The sequence below is a fragment of the Ictalurus furcatus genome, chromosome 17 (genome assembly GCF_023375685.1).
Source record: "Ictalurus furcatus strain D&B chromosome 17, Billie_1.0, whole genome shotgun sequence".
Taxonomy (NCBI): Eukaryota; Metazoa; Chordata; class Actinopteri; order Siluriformes; family Ictaluridae; genus Ictalurus; species Ictalurus furcatus.
In genome coordinates this window covers 17,467,276-17,484,748 of record NC_071271.1, presented here as the reverse complement: position 1 = coordinate 17,484,748, position 17,473 = coordinate 17,467,276, and the positions used below count along the sequence as shown (strand labels likewise).

Below are 17,473 nucleotides of genomic sequence, written 5' to 3'. Positions count from 1 at the left end.
GTTTAAAGACACAACCTAGAATTCTGGGAAGAGGAGCTTTTTTTTTCTTGTATGGGGGTGAGCACACCAGATGTCATCCCTCTCACTATGTAGTAAGGAATATAAGTCAATACAACATAAGAATGGAATACAGTTCAGAATAAAAAGGAAACCTACAATCACTTCTGAAAACCTACAAACACTTATGAAAAATTTATTCAGATTTATATCGCAAAGGCAAGTATTGTACATATCCATACAAAAATAGCAACGTTCACTCTGAGCAAACAATAAGTGCAGTATGTTTAAATGGGTATAAACAGGACAGAGGTAGTCTTGGTGTCTTTCTGAACACCAGACTATTCTGTCTGAGCTTCCCTAAAGGAAACGGAGGCTTCCTTTAAATGACATCACACAAAACCTTTGACCTTCCAACAAATGTTTAGGGTTAGAGTTTTAATCTAGCTCATGTCCAGCAGGTTCTTCACCTTACCAGTTATTAATACATCTAAACATAAGCTGGCAAACTGATTCTCATGCAAAATTTTAAGGATAAAAGCCATCCTTTATATACGTTTATACTTTATCCGGGTTCTATTGCATTTAAATGCACAGACCACTTCAATAGAGTCTCATAAACTAAAAGAATACAATTTGTTTAAAGAAAGATGCTGTGTCTGAACACAAATGGTGAAAAGCATTACATACGTCTGTACAAATTAGTGATTTACTATTTCAGATTATTGGAAAAAAAAAAACAACAACATTAAAACAATATCATCGTCAAGCTGAGTCAATTCAAAAGCACAAACCAAATGTCCTATGAATTAACCAAAAATTAACACCAAAAAATATCAAACTTTGTAATGCCCCCTGCTGGCAGAAAAGAGCACCAGCGTGATTATCTTTGCTGATTGTTCTAATATAAGCTGGCATCTTTGGCTTTAAAGATCATACTAAAGTACAATCTTTACAAAAAAAATACCACATTAAACTTTTGTATAACATACTGCTGCTGTTTCCTCATATACATTTACAATGTATATCATATTAACACCAAACTAAAAGTACACTATCTGTTACAAATACAGATTTTTAGTATACAAAATAAAATGTTTGTGCTCATTTCCAGTGCTTTCTTTTTAATATTTAATTAATAAACACCATTACGGTGACAAAGATAGTTATAATTACTGATTATGGTATTATCTATCCTCTCTTCTTTTCTCCATTTTGTTACCAAACTACTCTCATACAATCCAAAAGTTCTCCATGATGTCTTTTTAATTTAATATTACTACTTCTGTGTTTGAGCTTTTTGTTTTGTTTTTCTACAGAAATCGCATCTTTGACAGGAATCTCAGTCAGCACATCTGTACATTGACCCTGAACAGTTAAGATTTTGGGGTCTAACCCTACCAGCCCACCAGTCCTGTGGTTCAAAATTACAGCCTTCTGGTACAAAACAGCATAAAAACCCCTTACTAATTTGCTTTCATTGCTGAGCTATACATCTCTGTGCATATGTTTTTATTTAGTTTGGTTTGGTCCACACTCTTCCCTGGTGCGGTGAATGGAGAAAAATATGAAAGTTCTCAGGGAGAGCCTCCAGGCCCATTCTCCACTTCCGGTAGGTTCTCCTCTGTGTTGATGATTTCCCACGCAGAACTGTTGATCTGATGTCCACTCCTATCACTGCCTGAGCGGCTCAGGTAGCCAAAGCTGAGAGAGCAGGCAGAAAACATACGACTTTAATCAGTGATGAGGTCAGAGAGAGGGAGGGGAATTTCCTCTGGGCACAAATACAGTTTAAAATAAGACTTTTCATACTGTCAACACGAGATAAGAGTCCTTCAGTCAGAGGAAATGACCTACAGGTTGTCTTATAAAAAAGGGGAAGAACATTTTGTTCACATCTACAGACATTCACTTCTGGAGCTTACGTATATAATATAAATTCAAATTTAGCCCATTTGTTTTTGCCAGTATTATTATACAGTAAAAATGGCAGTGTTAAATTAACATCCATAGTGTTGAATTAACACTTCACTAAATGAACACCTGCAGTGTTTCTTTATTTCAGCCATCTGCACATCAACAGCCACTAGACTTGGGGAATGCTAATAAACTGGACTGTGTGATCATGATGTTTGTCTTTCTCAATTAATTAAACATACAACCCCAATTCCAAAAAAGTTGTGACACTGTGTGAAATGTAAATAAAAACAGAATGCAAATCTCATCAACCCATATGATATTCACAATAGAACATAGAAAATATATCAAATGTTTAAACTGAGTAAATGTACCATTTTAAGAAAAAAATAAGGTCATTTTGAATTTGATGGCCGCAACACATCTCATAAAAGTTGGGACGGAGCAACAAAAGCATGGAAAAGTAAGTGTTACTAAAAAGAAACGGCTGGAGGTTAATTGGCAACAGGTCAGTAACATGATTGGGTATAAAAAGAGTATCTTAGAGAGGCTTTCAGAAGTAAAGATGGGATGGAATCTGGATGGAAGCATATGTTGCTCTAAAACCGGATCAGTTGCAAAATGTTCCTCCAGCTCTTTCTTTTTAGTAACACTTACTTTTCCAGCCTTTTCTTGCCCCCGTCCAAACTTTTTTGAGATGTGTTGCGGCCATCAATTTCAAAATTATCTTCTTTTCCCCTTAAAATGGTACATTCACTGAGTTTAAACATTTGATATGTTCTACTGTGAATAACATATGTGTTTATGAGACTTGCAAATCATTGCATTCTGTTTTTATTTACATTTCACACAGCATCCCAACTTTTTTGGAATTGTGGTTGCACATAACTCTGATAATTTGATAATATCACATTGATAGATAATTACCTAGGCATTTGTACAGTACTTAAGGACTTCTTCATCATCCATGCTCAGATTCCAGTGGAGATATTAATTAGTGTTTTAATAAAATCAAATGCACTTTGTTGTTCGGATGCGGTCAGTCAGGTTTAGAAAATATTGTAAATATAAATAAAACATTAATCAAGAATTACATTTCTCATCAAAACATGATTTCATCACTTATACTAATTCATTTAATTTAAACAAGTCTGATACATAACAGAATTATGTAGTGAGTGTGATCAACTCAGGCAGTATTAATGCGATCCAATTACATTCGAAAATCTCATGAGGACGTTGCCGCTGACAGGAAGAAATTACTACAGTACTAAATTAACTTGATTTACTCATGTGTAGCACAGTAACACACTAGGTAATACTGCTGCCTGACAATGCTAACATCCCGGGTTTGGTCCTGAGCTAAGATGACTGTATGGAGTTCAATTTTATTCCAGAGCTTTGAAATACATAATCAAATCATGTTGGATGTACAAACACAGATTGTATCAATGTAACTCAGTCAATTCACATGGTACCTATGTACACATACGAATTCTTTCTTTTTCCAATGTGTATACATACAGTAGATTTGTACTAGACAGATGATATTAGTAGATAGATGCTAATATATTAATTGTAAGTCTAATGTATGTTGTTTGCTACCCAGTGTCCCTCATTAGAGTGAATCAGATCGGCCTTCTCCAGTTAGAGTTAGATTTGTTTGTTTGTTTGGTTGTTTTTTCAAAAACCAAATAAAGTCACTAATATTTCTCAGTTCACGTTTACCTTACACTTTGATTTTCTAAGTCTAGAGTTTTTTTTTTTTTACACAACTCACTGGTTAAAGTTTAACCAAAAATGTTAATACAAAGAGTACAAAACCTTGTACTCTTTGTACAAGTGTAAACTGATCAAATGATCAAGCACAACAAGACTATTTTCTTTGAAACTGACAGAATAATTTTGTATTACTCGCAGCCCAAATAAGAGTTTATTACCACTAAGCATTTTGGTGTGTAAAGTGCTTTAACATGAGAATGCAGCATGACATGCTGTTCAGACTGTGTTACATGTACACATACTGATCTACGCTGGTATTTTGACAGTGTTGGTAAAAGTGAAAGCCAATTTTCTACAGTCACTGTCCACCACTCTCTCATAACCAACACATTCTTCCACCAGTAGTTAAATGTGAATGTTTATTAAGATGTTAGTCTTACGGTCTTGAATCACAGGTACAGTAGATGAGTAACTTACAGGGTTCTGATCCGTGATTCTGGAGGTTTGCTGTCAGGGCAGTCTTCATCCTTTCTCTTCTCAAACAAAGGACCTTTCTCTTCATCACTATTGGACACAAATACAAATGTTGAAAATCACATCACAGTAACTGCAGAATGTCACAAAATGACTCATTTTCTGTTTTACCTGCTGCAGTCATCCTCTGGTATACCCAGCATTTTGGCTTTAATGATGGTCCTCTGTTTCTTTATTGCGCCACGCACTGCTCCCAGTAAGAAGCCAGGATATCTCTCATCATTCAGGATCTCCCTGTGATTTCACACAAGTGAGGATTCCAGTTAATGTCTCATTAGTATCAGAGAGCAGACTGCTGAAAGAGGTGCAATAGTGTAGAGAAGGAATAATACAAAGACAGGCATTGTGCTTTTCATGTCCTTCTAAACAAATCAGTTTCACCCAAACATTTTAATCCAGTTGCACAAATGCAAAGTGAATTAATTAGAAGAGATGAAAAAATTACCCAGAACATATATTTAACTTTTTCTTGCAGTAATATGTCAGCTGGGTGCTGGTTTATTTTTTTGTGACTACAGAAAACATTTTCATACACAAAAAATAAAATAATATTATAATATTCATACTTTTTGAAGGCTGCCACATAAAATACTATACTAAAATCTATTTTTACACAAAATATTATATTCAATTATATTACAATATATAATATAATATAATATTATATTATATTATATTATATTAAAATAACAAATGCATGTGAAACTTATGTCCAACTGTGTAACCTAAAATTTGAAATATTGCCTCAGAAACTAACAAATGAAGTAAACCAACGAAAATTATTCTTTTTTTTGTTGCACATGTTGCAATATTGTTGTAACAATATAAATTTGTTCATACAGCATTGTAGATTACTGTAAAAACTGGTGTCTATCAGAATTATTTATTTTTTCAGCTCTCTTAGACAGATAATAATAACACACTTTGATGTGTGGTACTATTTATTTTCTGCTAAATCAAAATTAAATTTTAGGCTATTATTGATATCTCAAACACATTCACAAAAATAATCCATCCACAACCTTTAATCTGTCCTGAGAACTGAAATATAGTTCAAGATAAAAAAAATATCTCTAAAGATCTACTGACAAATCTACTAAAAATGAATTGAATGTAAACTAAAACATGCTAACATTTTTATTTTATAAATTAAATACAAATATTTGTAAAAAATATATATATATATATATATATATATATATATATATATATATATATATATATATATATACTGGTTTGATGACATTCCTGTCAATACTTAACTAAGCTAAACCACACACCAAAAACAATCAGGTCAATAACCAAACATGTACTTTTTCTATTTCTGTATGAACAAATGTTTTATTGTCTTTAAAAGTTGTGTGTATGTTAGTATGTCTCTCTCTCTCTCTCTCTCTCACCGCTGGTAGAAGGCGAGCTCTTCTTGCACCAGGAAGAGATTGGCCTTTAGCTCATTCCTCTCAAACAAAATGTCTCGCACTTCCTGCTTGGTGAAGCATGGCTTATTTGGGTCAACGGTCACCTTATATGTCATGTCAACAGCTGGACTCTTCTGTAGTAGAAAAAGACAATAAATAGTCCTAATGATGCCATGATGTTCAAACCAAGTACACAGTTGTAAAAGAGAGGAAGTCTGTAGTAGAATGATACAGCAATATTTTTTATAACATGTGACTAATTCATGTCTCGTGACTTGGAACGATTACACTGAAAAAATCCCTAAATTCATCATAACCTGGACTGATTCTAGTATATTGAGTGTTCGGTGACAAGACATCATGAATTATTTATTTTCCTGCTTTATAACAACTTCGGGTGTGTTTTAAACATTAGGTGTAGCACTATATTTAATGTCTTACATTCACTTAACATTTTTTTACTTGTACTCAAGTAAACTTATAAAGAGAAAACGGTACTTTCACTTTGCTACAGCCGTTTTTTTTTTCGTTTTCAGTTTTAATGAATGTTCTGCTTATTTTGCTCATTAGAAATTCTTGAGATCAGTCGGTTTTCTACTGACATTTTTTTTTTACCTAAAAAATTTTAAGTTGATAAATCAATTTCTTTAAGCCAAATACACTTAAATATAACAAAAACTAATTTTAAATCAGAAAGTTTGAGTAACATTTTTGTTATATTTAAGTGTATTTGGCTTAAAGAAATTGATTTATCAAAGTAAAAATTTTGAGGTTAATTAGTTTCCTCAAATTTTTTGAGTTATGAACTATCCGGTTTTACAGTATACTTTTACTTGATGAAGATTTTTAATCAACTCTCTCTATCTCTCTCTCTCACACACACACACACTCACACACACACACACACACCAGTTATTACCGTGTTAGGAGCAGTGTCTGCCTTGGCCTGCTCCAGCTTTGCGACAAGTCGCTCTATCTCTTTGTCTTTCTCACTCAGGTCAACCTCGAGGTCTACCCTCCTTTCTGCGGCACTCTTCAGCTGAACTTGCATCATGTTCTGTTTACTCCGCAGCTCTCCGTTCATCTTCATAAAGCGATCCAACTGCTCCTGAAGCTGTCACACAAAACACACCACCACAATACATGTACATTTATTTTATGTTTCCAATCAACTATATGTTACACATATTATAATGAACAGAAACAACTGTACTATATCGAACAATCATACAATTCCTTTATAGTCATGCTATGACCGTATTTATAGATAGAGTCTACTTCTTTTTTGCTAATCTGAAGGTTAAGCAATTGAAGTTGGATTACTCACTGACTAACACTGAATCGCTCGCTGGCTTTTTGTGATTGTTTGGAAATGTTTACTTTAGGCAATTTTTAAAAACACTGTGTAACACACAATAGTGTGCTTTATGAACGCTGCATTCCAACAGGTTCTGAGAAACACATTGTGCAATGTCAGAATATTTGATAAAAAGACAATGTTAACAAAAAAAAAAAGACACACAAGCGCAATCTGTGTGGAAGATGACTTTTGTTCAGACTTGTCTCTTGTCAAAGGTGTGGCAGGCTGCGGTTTAGCTTTTGGCCTTTGACTGTGTTATACTGCCAAGTGCACAGTAACTTGAAACCTGATCATCTGATGTGTTTCTTTATCTGAAAAACATTGCTGGCTACGAGACAGTAGCTGAACTAATCTGAACTGTACAGTACACCAACCATCACACACATTAGCCATTACTCTCTGATTCCTGGGATAGAATGAGCCAACATGTTCTTTATTAGTGCTTTATTTAGCGACTTGTTTTTTTTTTTTAACTGTCAGTCTTTATGTGAGACAAGTTATTTGTATTAAGATTTGGCTATGTTATCTTGATATTCTGGTTGGCACATTCAGATCATTAAAGTTACTTGTGTGTAGTTCCTCCAGGTTACGTTTTGTTTATGTTAACATGCGTGTTTTGTTTTCGTTCATGTCCTGCCTCATCCCCAGTCTTGTCATTGGTTGTATCCTTCACATGTCATGTCTGTCTCACCTGTTCCCACTTCCCCCTTGATTAATCTGTGTATTTAAACCCCTCGTGTGTCTTTGTTCCCCGTGCAGTATTGCGTCAGTGTTTAGCTTCATGGTTTTTCCTTTTGGATTGTCCTTGCTATTGCTGTTTGTACATCACCTGACCCTTGCCTGTTTTTGGACTTTGATTTTCGGGCACGATTTGGATTTGTCTGTCTGCCTTTCATAAAAGCCTTTTACTGTACTTGCATCCACCAGCACGCCCGTTTCATGACACTCCGTAGTTGCTGTTTTTGTGCATCTAGACCAACATTAAAACAAGTACTTGTCTTCAAGCTAAACTTTTCAATTTTCAGATAGAAAATGCCAAAAGTTTTTTTTTTTTAAAAAGTGGACTGTTAAAAGTGATCACATTTTTTTTGCTATCAGTTTGTATGATATTGCTAAAAGCAAAAACAATTTTAGAAAATACATTTTCGAATATATTTAAGCTGAAGTCATGAACTCTCCAAGTCATCTATGCAAATATGTTTCAAGTTAATAATCTTGAATGTACTCGCATTAATACCAGCCTGTAAAACAACACTGTGATAGTACAGTAGTATACAGTAGATTTCTTATTATAAAGGAGAAGCAGGTTAACCAAAGCTCAGGGGGGATTTTTTTTGCTTGATTTTTTGGGGTGTTTTCTTGGATCATGACAAACTAGAAGTCCTGCCATCAAGATCTGCAGTGAGTATTTGTAATTTGTGTGTTCAGTTCCTGACTCTTTCCTAAATATAAATAGGCAAAAATGGCGTTTCATACTTTATTGTGTATTTACATTGCTCAAAACGTTAATTTCAGGATGGAATATTGCGGTTAGAACAAAACAGTCAGCTAGTGATACTGAATTCACAGCTCAAGAAAGTTCACCAGTAACCAGTGATGGACAAAATCACTGAGACAGGAACCCATTTACAACCTTTAACACTTAAAGGAGACACATTACAAGATAGAATTAAACAGAACAACAGATTTTAGAGCCATTTTGTTTACCTAGTGACATGTATTTCTATCCATCCTTCCATTTTCTATACCGCTTATCCTATATAGGTCTGGGTCTGGGGGGAGCCTATCCCAGGGGACTCGGGGCACAAGGCACTGGACACCCTGGACGGGGTGCCAACCCATCAGGGCACAATCGCACACACATTCACACACCCTTTCACACTCTACAGACAATTTGGAAATGCCAATCAGCCTACAACGCATGTCTTTGGACTGGGGATGGAAACCAGAGAAACCAGAGGAAACCCCCAAAGCACAGGGGGAAGATGCAAACACGGCGCACACAGGGTGGAGGCGGGATTCGAACACCCATCCCTGGAGTTGTGAGGCAAAAGTTTAACGTTATTATTTTGATGATCGGTTTCTATAGACCTCACTGACTGATGACCAAAACAAGATGGTACATGTCCACTGCTTGCCAGTGCCTTGCAGTCTGAGGGCCAGTCATGAAATCGTGGATTTCAAGTTAATTATCTTCTTATTCAAGTAGGCTACTCTTGTAAAATTAGTTCTAAAAAGGCATTCTGAGCTCAATATTTTTGTGAAGTATGATAAGGTTAAGACGTTAAAATATTATTTATTTTTTTGTCTATGTAAGCAGGCATTCCCACACACATGGCATGCATTCCTGTTAGAAGAAAAACAAAAAAAGTACTCATCTATTAAATGAAACGCTCAGAATTAGCTGCAACCCGCATTAGAGAAAGAATAGGGTTGTTGGAAATATTGGCATTTCATCTCTGTATTTAAAGATGAGTAATGTTTTTTGGGTTTTTTTAATAGCAGATTTTTGCGTATGTGTTTGGAGCCACTGTAAAAAGACAGCTACCATAGTTTCTCAGCCAGTTATAAGGTGCACTACATTATGGTTGATTTGCTTCAATTCGAAAGTGTGTCATATTCAGGTATTTTATCCAGTCCAGTTTTCCTCGACTTCGGTGTGATAAGTAACGACTAACATGCTGCAGAAAGTACTGGAGTAAAAGCAGGAAATATATATTTAAGTTATAAAGTCTGCAAAAATGGAAATATTACAGATACTTGAAACTGTTCACATGGCCAATAATTGAGACAAACCTATGTTTGGTTCAAATTCCGCTCCATGCACACTCCTCGAGCACAACTTAATTCTGAGCTCTAACTAAGTCTAGTTGCTTAACTAACCTCTGAATACAGCCCTAGTGGTGTATATTTGAGTGAGTGTGTGCGTGTGTGTATTGGTTGCCATACCGCTTCCACTTCTTTAGACATCTTGGATATCTCCTGCACTTTGGCTCGGAGCTCGTCACGCTGTTTATCCACCACCTCTTTAAGTTTGAGCATCACCTCTCTCTCCTGACGCTGTGTACGGTCTGAGGGGACGAGTTAAAATACTGTTAGCAGAAATCATTTCAAGAAGTCTCAGTGGGAGAAATCAGTATTATTACACCCATGTAATGGCACCATGGGACAGCAGGTAGCATTCCTGCCTCACAGTTCCAGGGTCCCTGGCTCGATCCTGAGTTCAGGTTATTGTCTGTGTGGAGTTTTGCATGTTCTCTCAATTGCTGTAAGGCTTCCCTCCTTTTCTAGGTTCCCTCCCAGCTTTCAAAAACATGCTAGTAGGTGGACTGGCTATAGTCAACAAAGCCAGCCATGTTAAACTGACCCTAGGTGTGAGAAATGTGTGAAAGTGTGAATGTGTGTGTGGTGCCCTGAGATGGACTGGGGTCCCCAGGGTGTATTCTCACTTCACGCCCAGTGTTCTCGGGATAAACCCAGAGCTACCGCATCTGTAACCAGGATAAAGCTGTTACTGAAGATGAATGAATGAATAAATGATACACCCATGTATAATTCTAACCCCCCCCCCCATAACTATCACTTAATAACTGAACAAGCTGCAAGTGTGAATCACTCTCATTTAAACAACAACCTAATATAATCTAATCCTTATCAACTGCATCTGTAATGCATTTGATCATCACAGACAAAAATTTCAACATTGCCCTGCAGTTGTTAAATTCCATCATTAGATGCTTAGAACTAATAATAATGAAACTAATAATTGCTTAAACTAGTAACTTGATCACACTATGCAGTCATGCAATCTTAGACGATCTTTCTGGAGTATGGATATTAATGTAAAAAATTCCCACTGCCTTTATAACATAATAATGATTATAACACATTTTATTTAAAATTCTAACATCTTACACTAACTGTAACACTTTGGTGAGTCAAGACCTACACACCTTACCCATGTGACTAAACACTTAGCAGTTTAAATATATTACCAGACCTCCACAGTGACACGTTATGCTTGTGCAGTAGGCAATTTGGTTTTGTTTGATCACCTGTTCTTCAACTGCATTCCACCAGAGATTCACCTTCTCCAGAAGTCTTTGTTATTCGTAAACATGAGGTTTCAGAAACATTGTGTAATGCAGCAGTGCTAACACTGATGAATGGCTTAGAAGCGTTGTGTGTGTACGTGTGATTGGTGTTGAAGTTATGTCTTCTGTACAGTTCACCTTCTTTAGAGAGGGAGCTCTGCAGGCGACCCAGCAGTTCTTGGTTCTCCTCCTGTAGGTGCAGCACCTCCTTCTGCAATGCCTCCATCTCCAGCCTCAATTTCTGTTCCTTGTGCTGCCATTCCTGCTGAAACACACACACACTGTCACTCACTGCTGGAACACACACACTGTCACTAACTGCTGGAACACACTCGAGAGACTCAAGCAACAGACAGATGCATGAATGTGAACAGTTTTTACATGCTGTATATGCCTAGCAGATCACACCGAATGTTATTGAGTTGTTGTTTTTTGGGGGGTTTTTTTGACCAGAGAATTTTTATTGGAAATTTGCATTTTACACATTATAACACCACACCCAACAACCCCACCAAAACAACCACAGCCAAAACCAAAAGAAAGGGGGAAACAAAAAACAATAACAAACAAACATTCAAAGAAAAAAACACACAAAAAAATAAAAGGGTAAGATGATTAGTGTTTACTGTCTACCTCTCCTCAATCCACCTCCAGGGTGCGTACATCATTGAAGTAGGTAATAAATTGTTGCCATTTTCCCAAAAATGAGTCACCCCTGCCTCTGATGTTGTACTTGATTTTTTCAGGTTTTAAAAAGAAGATTAAGTCTTTAAGCCAGACTGATATAGAGGGGGGTTGTGGAGAGGTCCAAGACAACAATATTCTGCGCCGAGCAAGTAATGATGCAAAGGCCACAACACTGGCTTGTTTATGGTTCAGAGGCTGACGCTGAGATGAAACACCAAAGATGGCAATTAAAGGACAGAAATCCAATTTGATTTTAAGAACGTCGGACATAGTTTCAAAGAAAGAGTTCCAAAAGTTCTGCAGTTTGGGACAGAGTGCAAACATAGGACTCAGGTTACAGGGCGAAAGTTTGCATTTTTCACACATGTCAGGAACATTGGGATATATTTTAGACAGTTTACTCCTAGAGAGGTGAGCTCTGTGGACCACTTTAAATTGTATGAAACTAAGTCTAGCAATTGAGTTATTTGTTGTTTGTTTAGAATCTAAATCTTCCAATATCGGGATTTTAAATTGTCCTGTGGAATTGGGTTATGTTTGAAATAGTGCTGTGTGCTGAATTTGTCTGCAGGCTGAAGGTTGGGCTTTTTGCATACATTAATTCAGTGGTTTTGAAATTGTGAGAGAAGTGCTCATGGGAAATAACCAGAATGAATTTTTAGCAAACCGTTTTTGATAACAAAACTAAACCTTTAAATATATATATTAAAATAATATGTATATAATTTGTATTCTGCATAGACATATTTAAACCCTTAAATTCTCAGCTTACTATTTAGTTATTCAATTAACTGAATAATACATACAATTCATACAATTCATCTTAAAGGATATTCTGTAACCATATTGAAACTAACATGATATGAGAGTGAGAAATGTAAATCTGATCCTGGGAATTCAGGGGATTAAATTTATATAATAGGCTTGTATCAATATTTCCATGTTTAGTAGAGGGAAAGAGACCATTTACAGTACATGGGTTATATGAGCTTTATAAACAGACAAAACTCATGCACAACAACTTATAGAGATGAAGACAGACAAACATCAGATTTAACTGATAAAGCAACAACAAAAACAACCACAACAAAGAATTATGAGAACACTTATAAAAGGGATTTAAATCAACTAAATAATATGATTTAAGCGAAATAGTAAGCTGATTTTTGTTTGCAAAGAGTAAATGCATTGCCTATTATACACAAATGTAGGTTATGGTGGTTATGATTAAATCATACTGAATAAAATGTAACGAATTAACAGATGAAATGTATTGATAGAAATAAGAAATTGTAACTGCGGTAAATATACATTACTAAGCAAAAGTGATCTAAAACAGTTCTAAAGAAATCATGTAAAGACAAGGTTTCAATAATAATGAAATACATTTTTAATTATCAACATCATTATTATATTGGGAACAAATCTGTTCCAGCATGTGCACAAAGCAAGGTCCATAAAGAAAGACGTGGTTTGCTGATGTTGGAGTGGAAGAACTTGAATGGCCTGCACAAAACCTATGACCTTAATCCCACTGAACATCTTTGGGATCAATTTTAAGAGCTTACAGCAACTCAATTCATTTAAGAATAGTATGATGTTACACCAACCCCATAGTGAAGCATGATGGTGGTAGCATCATACTGAGCATTAGCCTTGACCTCTTGGTTGCTCCTCTGACTAATACCCTCCTTACTCAATCACTGGCTTTTGGTGGACAAATCTTATCTAGGCTCCTGGTGTCATGATTCTGACATCCCCCCCCCCCCTTTTTTTTAAACAATGGATATAATGATGCTCTGTGGAATGCTCAAAGTCTGGGATATTTTCATAACCAAACTCAGAACTTTGCCCCAGACTTGTGTTGATAGTTCATTAGTCTTCACGATGCTGTTTGTTTAAAGATGTTCTCTGATAATATCTGAAATCTTCCAGGAACCTGTGTATTTACATTGAGATAGATAAGTGACACAAATTGCACACAGACCGACTGCATTCAAGTCATTGTGTGATTTTTGATGGCAATTAATTTAGGGGTTTCACAGCAATGGGGTAAATAGTTAGGGAATCACAACTTTTCAATTTGTATTTGTAAATAATTTTTCAAACTAGATATCCTTTTGCTCCAGGGTTGGCGGTTCAAATCTTGCCTCTGCCCTGTGTGCACAGAGTTCGCATGTTCTCCCCGTACTTCAGGGGTTTCCTCTGGGTACTCTGGTTTCTTCCCCCAGTCCAAAGACATGCGCTGTAGGCTGACTGGCATCCCCTAATGGTCTGTAGTGTGTGAATGTGTGTGCGATTGTGCCCTGCAATGGGTTGGCACCTCATCCAGGGTGTCCCCCGACATGTTATTTTGTGTAGATTCCTGACATAAAAACCCAATTAATTAAATTTCAGTTCCAGGTTATAATGCAACAAAATGTTAATATTGTATAATTTGGTATTCATGCAAAGCACATTATTCCATACTCATAATAGTCAAAATGTTGACATTTTAAAGAGTATATGAGATTTAATGTGATCGGTTATGCCATTTTGGGTATGTTTTTTTTTTTTGCTCATTGGGTTGTTTTTGTCATACAGACCTGGCAGCCTGAACGTTATGTTCTCCTGGCTCAGACATCTCGATTCTGAACTTAATGGACTTCTTTTGTGTACATGTTCTGTAGCTGCTCGCTTATGATGGCCTCATTTGACATTCAAATCTCCGGGGTTACACAGTTGTCCAGTAGTCATCTATCTAACACAATATGTGTCCATTTTAACTCGCAACACTGGGGATTCTGTAAAGGCATGGTAAAGAAAAAACAGACTGCTTTGCTTTAGAAAAGCCAGACTCTGAGTTGGTGAGGAAAGCCAGTCACACACTTCCAACCTGCTGTGTGTAAGAAATCCTTTTGAATGATGAAACACTTGTAAAAAACTGCATTCACACTCAACACGGTTAGACCTAGCAGTTATTATAGCGTACTTAATCCAATATGGCTCCCTACTGTACATTATAGCCTATATAGTGAGCACAACATTGTGTCATACACTATGGAGTGCACTAATGTAGGAAGTAGGGAGGCATTTGGGATGCTGCCTGAGAGCTAAGGCTAAGATAATGTACATTTCTTTCGTTATATTGACGCTACAGTCTGGGCTAGAAAACAAACCAAACAAAACGTGGTTGTCAAACTGTAACATTTTTGTGTGTGAAATGTCGTACCGTGTGTGTGTGTGTGTGTGTGTCTTACGCGAGCGTCCGTCTTGTTGCACTCGTGCTGTTGAACCTGTAGTGTTTCAAACGCCCTGAGTAGACTCTCCTCTTTAGATTTCTGTGTGTGGTAGCTGGCTGTGAAACTCTCCAAGAGCTCCAGCACTTTCACTATTTTCGGCACCAAACTCTCAACACTAGTTCTGCCATAGCTGTCGATGAGCTTCTCCACGTCGGAGCCGATCAGTTTGGCAATGTTGTACACATCGTCCACGGTTAGAGCTGAAACGGTCCTCTCAAAACACTCGTTCAACTTCTTGTCGTCTTGGTTGGTCTGGATGGTTTCCATGGCAGAGTCAAAAGAACAGGAGCCGAGAAGAAGAAGCAGTAGAAACTAAATTCCCCCTCCAAACACACACGCCTGACATTTCAGCGCTATTCCGAGAATGTAGTTGTGTGTGTGTGTGTGTGTGTGTGTGTGTGTGTGTGTTTCGTTGTTAGTTTCAGTTTTACGCTGCCACACTGACAGTCGATGAAGTTATAATTCCCAAGCAATAAACCATACGCTTTATGTCCGTGCCTAGTTTAATAGACTGTAACAGCCTACTGTGGTGTTATGTCCGATTCCTGCCGACATGAGCTGATCTGATCTGATCTGATTCAGTGGAAACGTTGTAACATGCGATCAGCAGCTTTACACCTACACAACTCAGCTTAAGTGTTTGCATAGTGCTCTCCTACACAACACACCACAACACTACACCACACACTACACAACACTACACACCACAACACTACACCACACACTACACAACACAACACTACACAACATTACACACCACACCACTACACAACACAACACTACACACCACACCACTACATTACACACCACAACACTACAGCACACACTACACCACACACTACACAACACACCACTACATTACACACCACAACACTACACCACACACTACACAACACACTGCACACTACACTACACAACACAAGACTACACACGACAACACTACACACCACACAACTACACACTACACAACAGACCAGTGCAGTATGGGAGCAATAAGGACCTCCTGCCTTATTTTCCTATTTCTGGATCCTCCTTCTCTCCTGACCAATGCTACTGAGTGGTGTGTTCACAGCAGTCTTGTGAAATCCGTGTCACAGTAGCTATGAGAGGGAATGTAAAAGGGTTTTTCCTCTAAAAAAAAAAAAAAAAAAAAAGAAGAAAGAAACCAGTTAAATCAGCCTTAACTTACACCTAAACTATAAAACTGACTACAGTAGAATCTAGTCCACATAAAAAAGTCTCAGGTTTAAACATTATGTGCAAAAAACAGTTTGACTGCTGAAAAAAAAAACAATAGAAACCTTCATAGAACTTGTAATGGTTATAATGGGAATTGTATTGGTTTTAATGGACACTATAATGGTCCCTGTAAGTGTCTACTGGTAATTTGTTGCATTCTATTGGTGGCATGTTTTGTCTAGTGGATACCATTAAGGACAAGTAATAGTAATGATTTTAATGGTTAGCTGATGGTTTGTAATGGAAACTTTTAGAAATTTTGTGATTGATTCTATTGTTTTGTGGGGGGTTTCCAGCAGGGACTTCCATCTAATTATAAATGACTTTTGATAAATCGTGATTTCATAGCTTAGACATCTTGTTCGTGACTAAGGATTTAATATTTTTAATGATGTTAGAGTGGTGAAGATTACTATTTAAAGGGAAACACCACCCTACATTAAACATACATTAAATATATTTATACTGACCAAAAGTATATGGACACCTGACCTTGACACCCATATGTGGTTCTTCCCCAAACTGTTGCCACAAAGTTGGAAGCACACGAATGTCTAGAATGTCAACATATGCTGTAACATTAAGATTTCCCTTCACTGGAATCAAGAGGCCCAAACTGGAATGCTGACTGCATGCCAGGCCTCCTCGCCGGGTGATCAGTGCCTGACTTTTACTAATACTCTTGAGGCTGAACAAATCCTCAGAGACACTCTCCAAAATCTGGTGGAAAGCCTTTCCAGAATAATGAATGTTATAACAGCATATAACAATTGTGACATCAGTTATAACACCTACATTATAATATCTGGAATTGGATGTTCAAAAAGCACATATGGGTGTTATTGGTCAGGTCTCCATACTTTTGGACATATAGTGTATCTGTGATATGTTTAATGGTGCTTTATATTTGTTATTCCTCTGAGAAGTTAGAGGTTAGCGTTTGAGCTGAGGTCACATGGGGACATTGCTAGATTAACAATTAAAAAATGGTCTGCACTTATATATGCTTTTGTCAAAAGCACTTTACACTGGTTCTCATTCACCCATTCACACACACTCACACACCAATGGTAGCAGAGCTGCCATGCAAGGCGCTAACTTGCCATCGGGAGCAAATTGGGGTTCAGTGTCTTGCCCAAGGACACTTTGGCATGTGGAGTCATGTGGGCCGGGAATCGAACCACCAGTGGACAACCCACTCTACCACCTGAGCCACAGCCGCCC

The 17,473-nt window shown here is 37.0% G+C and overlaps 1 protein-coding gene across 2 annotated transcripts; it reads right to left on the bottom strand.

The window, feature by feature from the left end:
- Positions 1-177: 177 nt before the first annotated feature.
- On the bottom strand, positions 178-16,512 carry rilp (Rab interacting lysosomal protein). Of its 2 annotated transcripts, none has more exons than XM_053647907.1 (8): positions 14,969-16,512; positions 11,181-11,307; positions 9,898-10,019; positions 6,508-6,702; positions 5,571-5,722; positions 4,282-4,404; positions 4,114-4,200; positions 178-1,701 (listed from the first exon to the last, which is right to left on the bottom strand). In XM_053647907.1, exons 1-8 carry the CDS (start codon positions 15,275-15,277, stop codon positions 1,575-1,577), a joined length of 1,242 nt encoding a protein of 413 aa, XP_053503882.1. In that variant the 5' UTR covers positions 15,278-16,512; the 3' UTR covers positions 178-1,574. The 2 variants fall into 2 exon arrangements, with proteins under 2 accessions (XP_053503882.1, XP_053503883.1); XM_053647908.1 differs by having other exon boundaries at positions 11,181-11,304; positions 14,969-16,509.
- Positions 16,513-17,473: the final 961 nt, after the last annotated feature.

Coding starts and splice junctions, on each gene's coding strand:
- rilp (XM_053647907.1), bottom strand. CDS start 15,277: ATGGAAACCATCCAGACCAACCAAGACGACAAGAAGTTGAACGAGTGT. Junction 4,201..4,281: donor CCAGAGGATGACTGCAGCAG/GTAAAACAGAAA, acceptor TGTGTCCAATAG/TGATGAAGAGAAAGGTCCTT. Junction 1,702..4,113: donor GAATCACGGATCAGAACCCT/GTAAGTTACTCA, acceptor CTGCTCTCTCAG/CTTTGGCTACCTGAGCCGCT.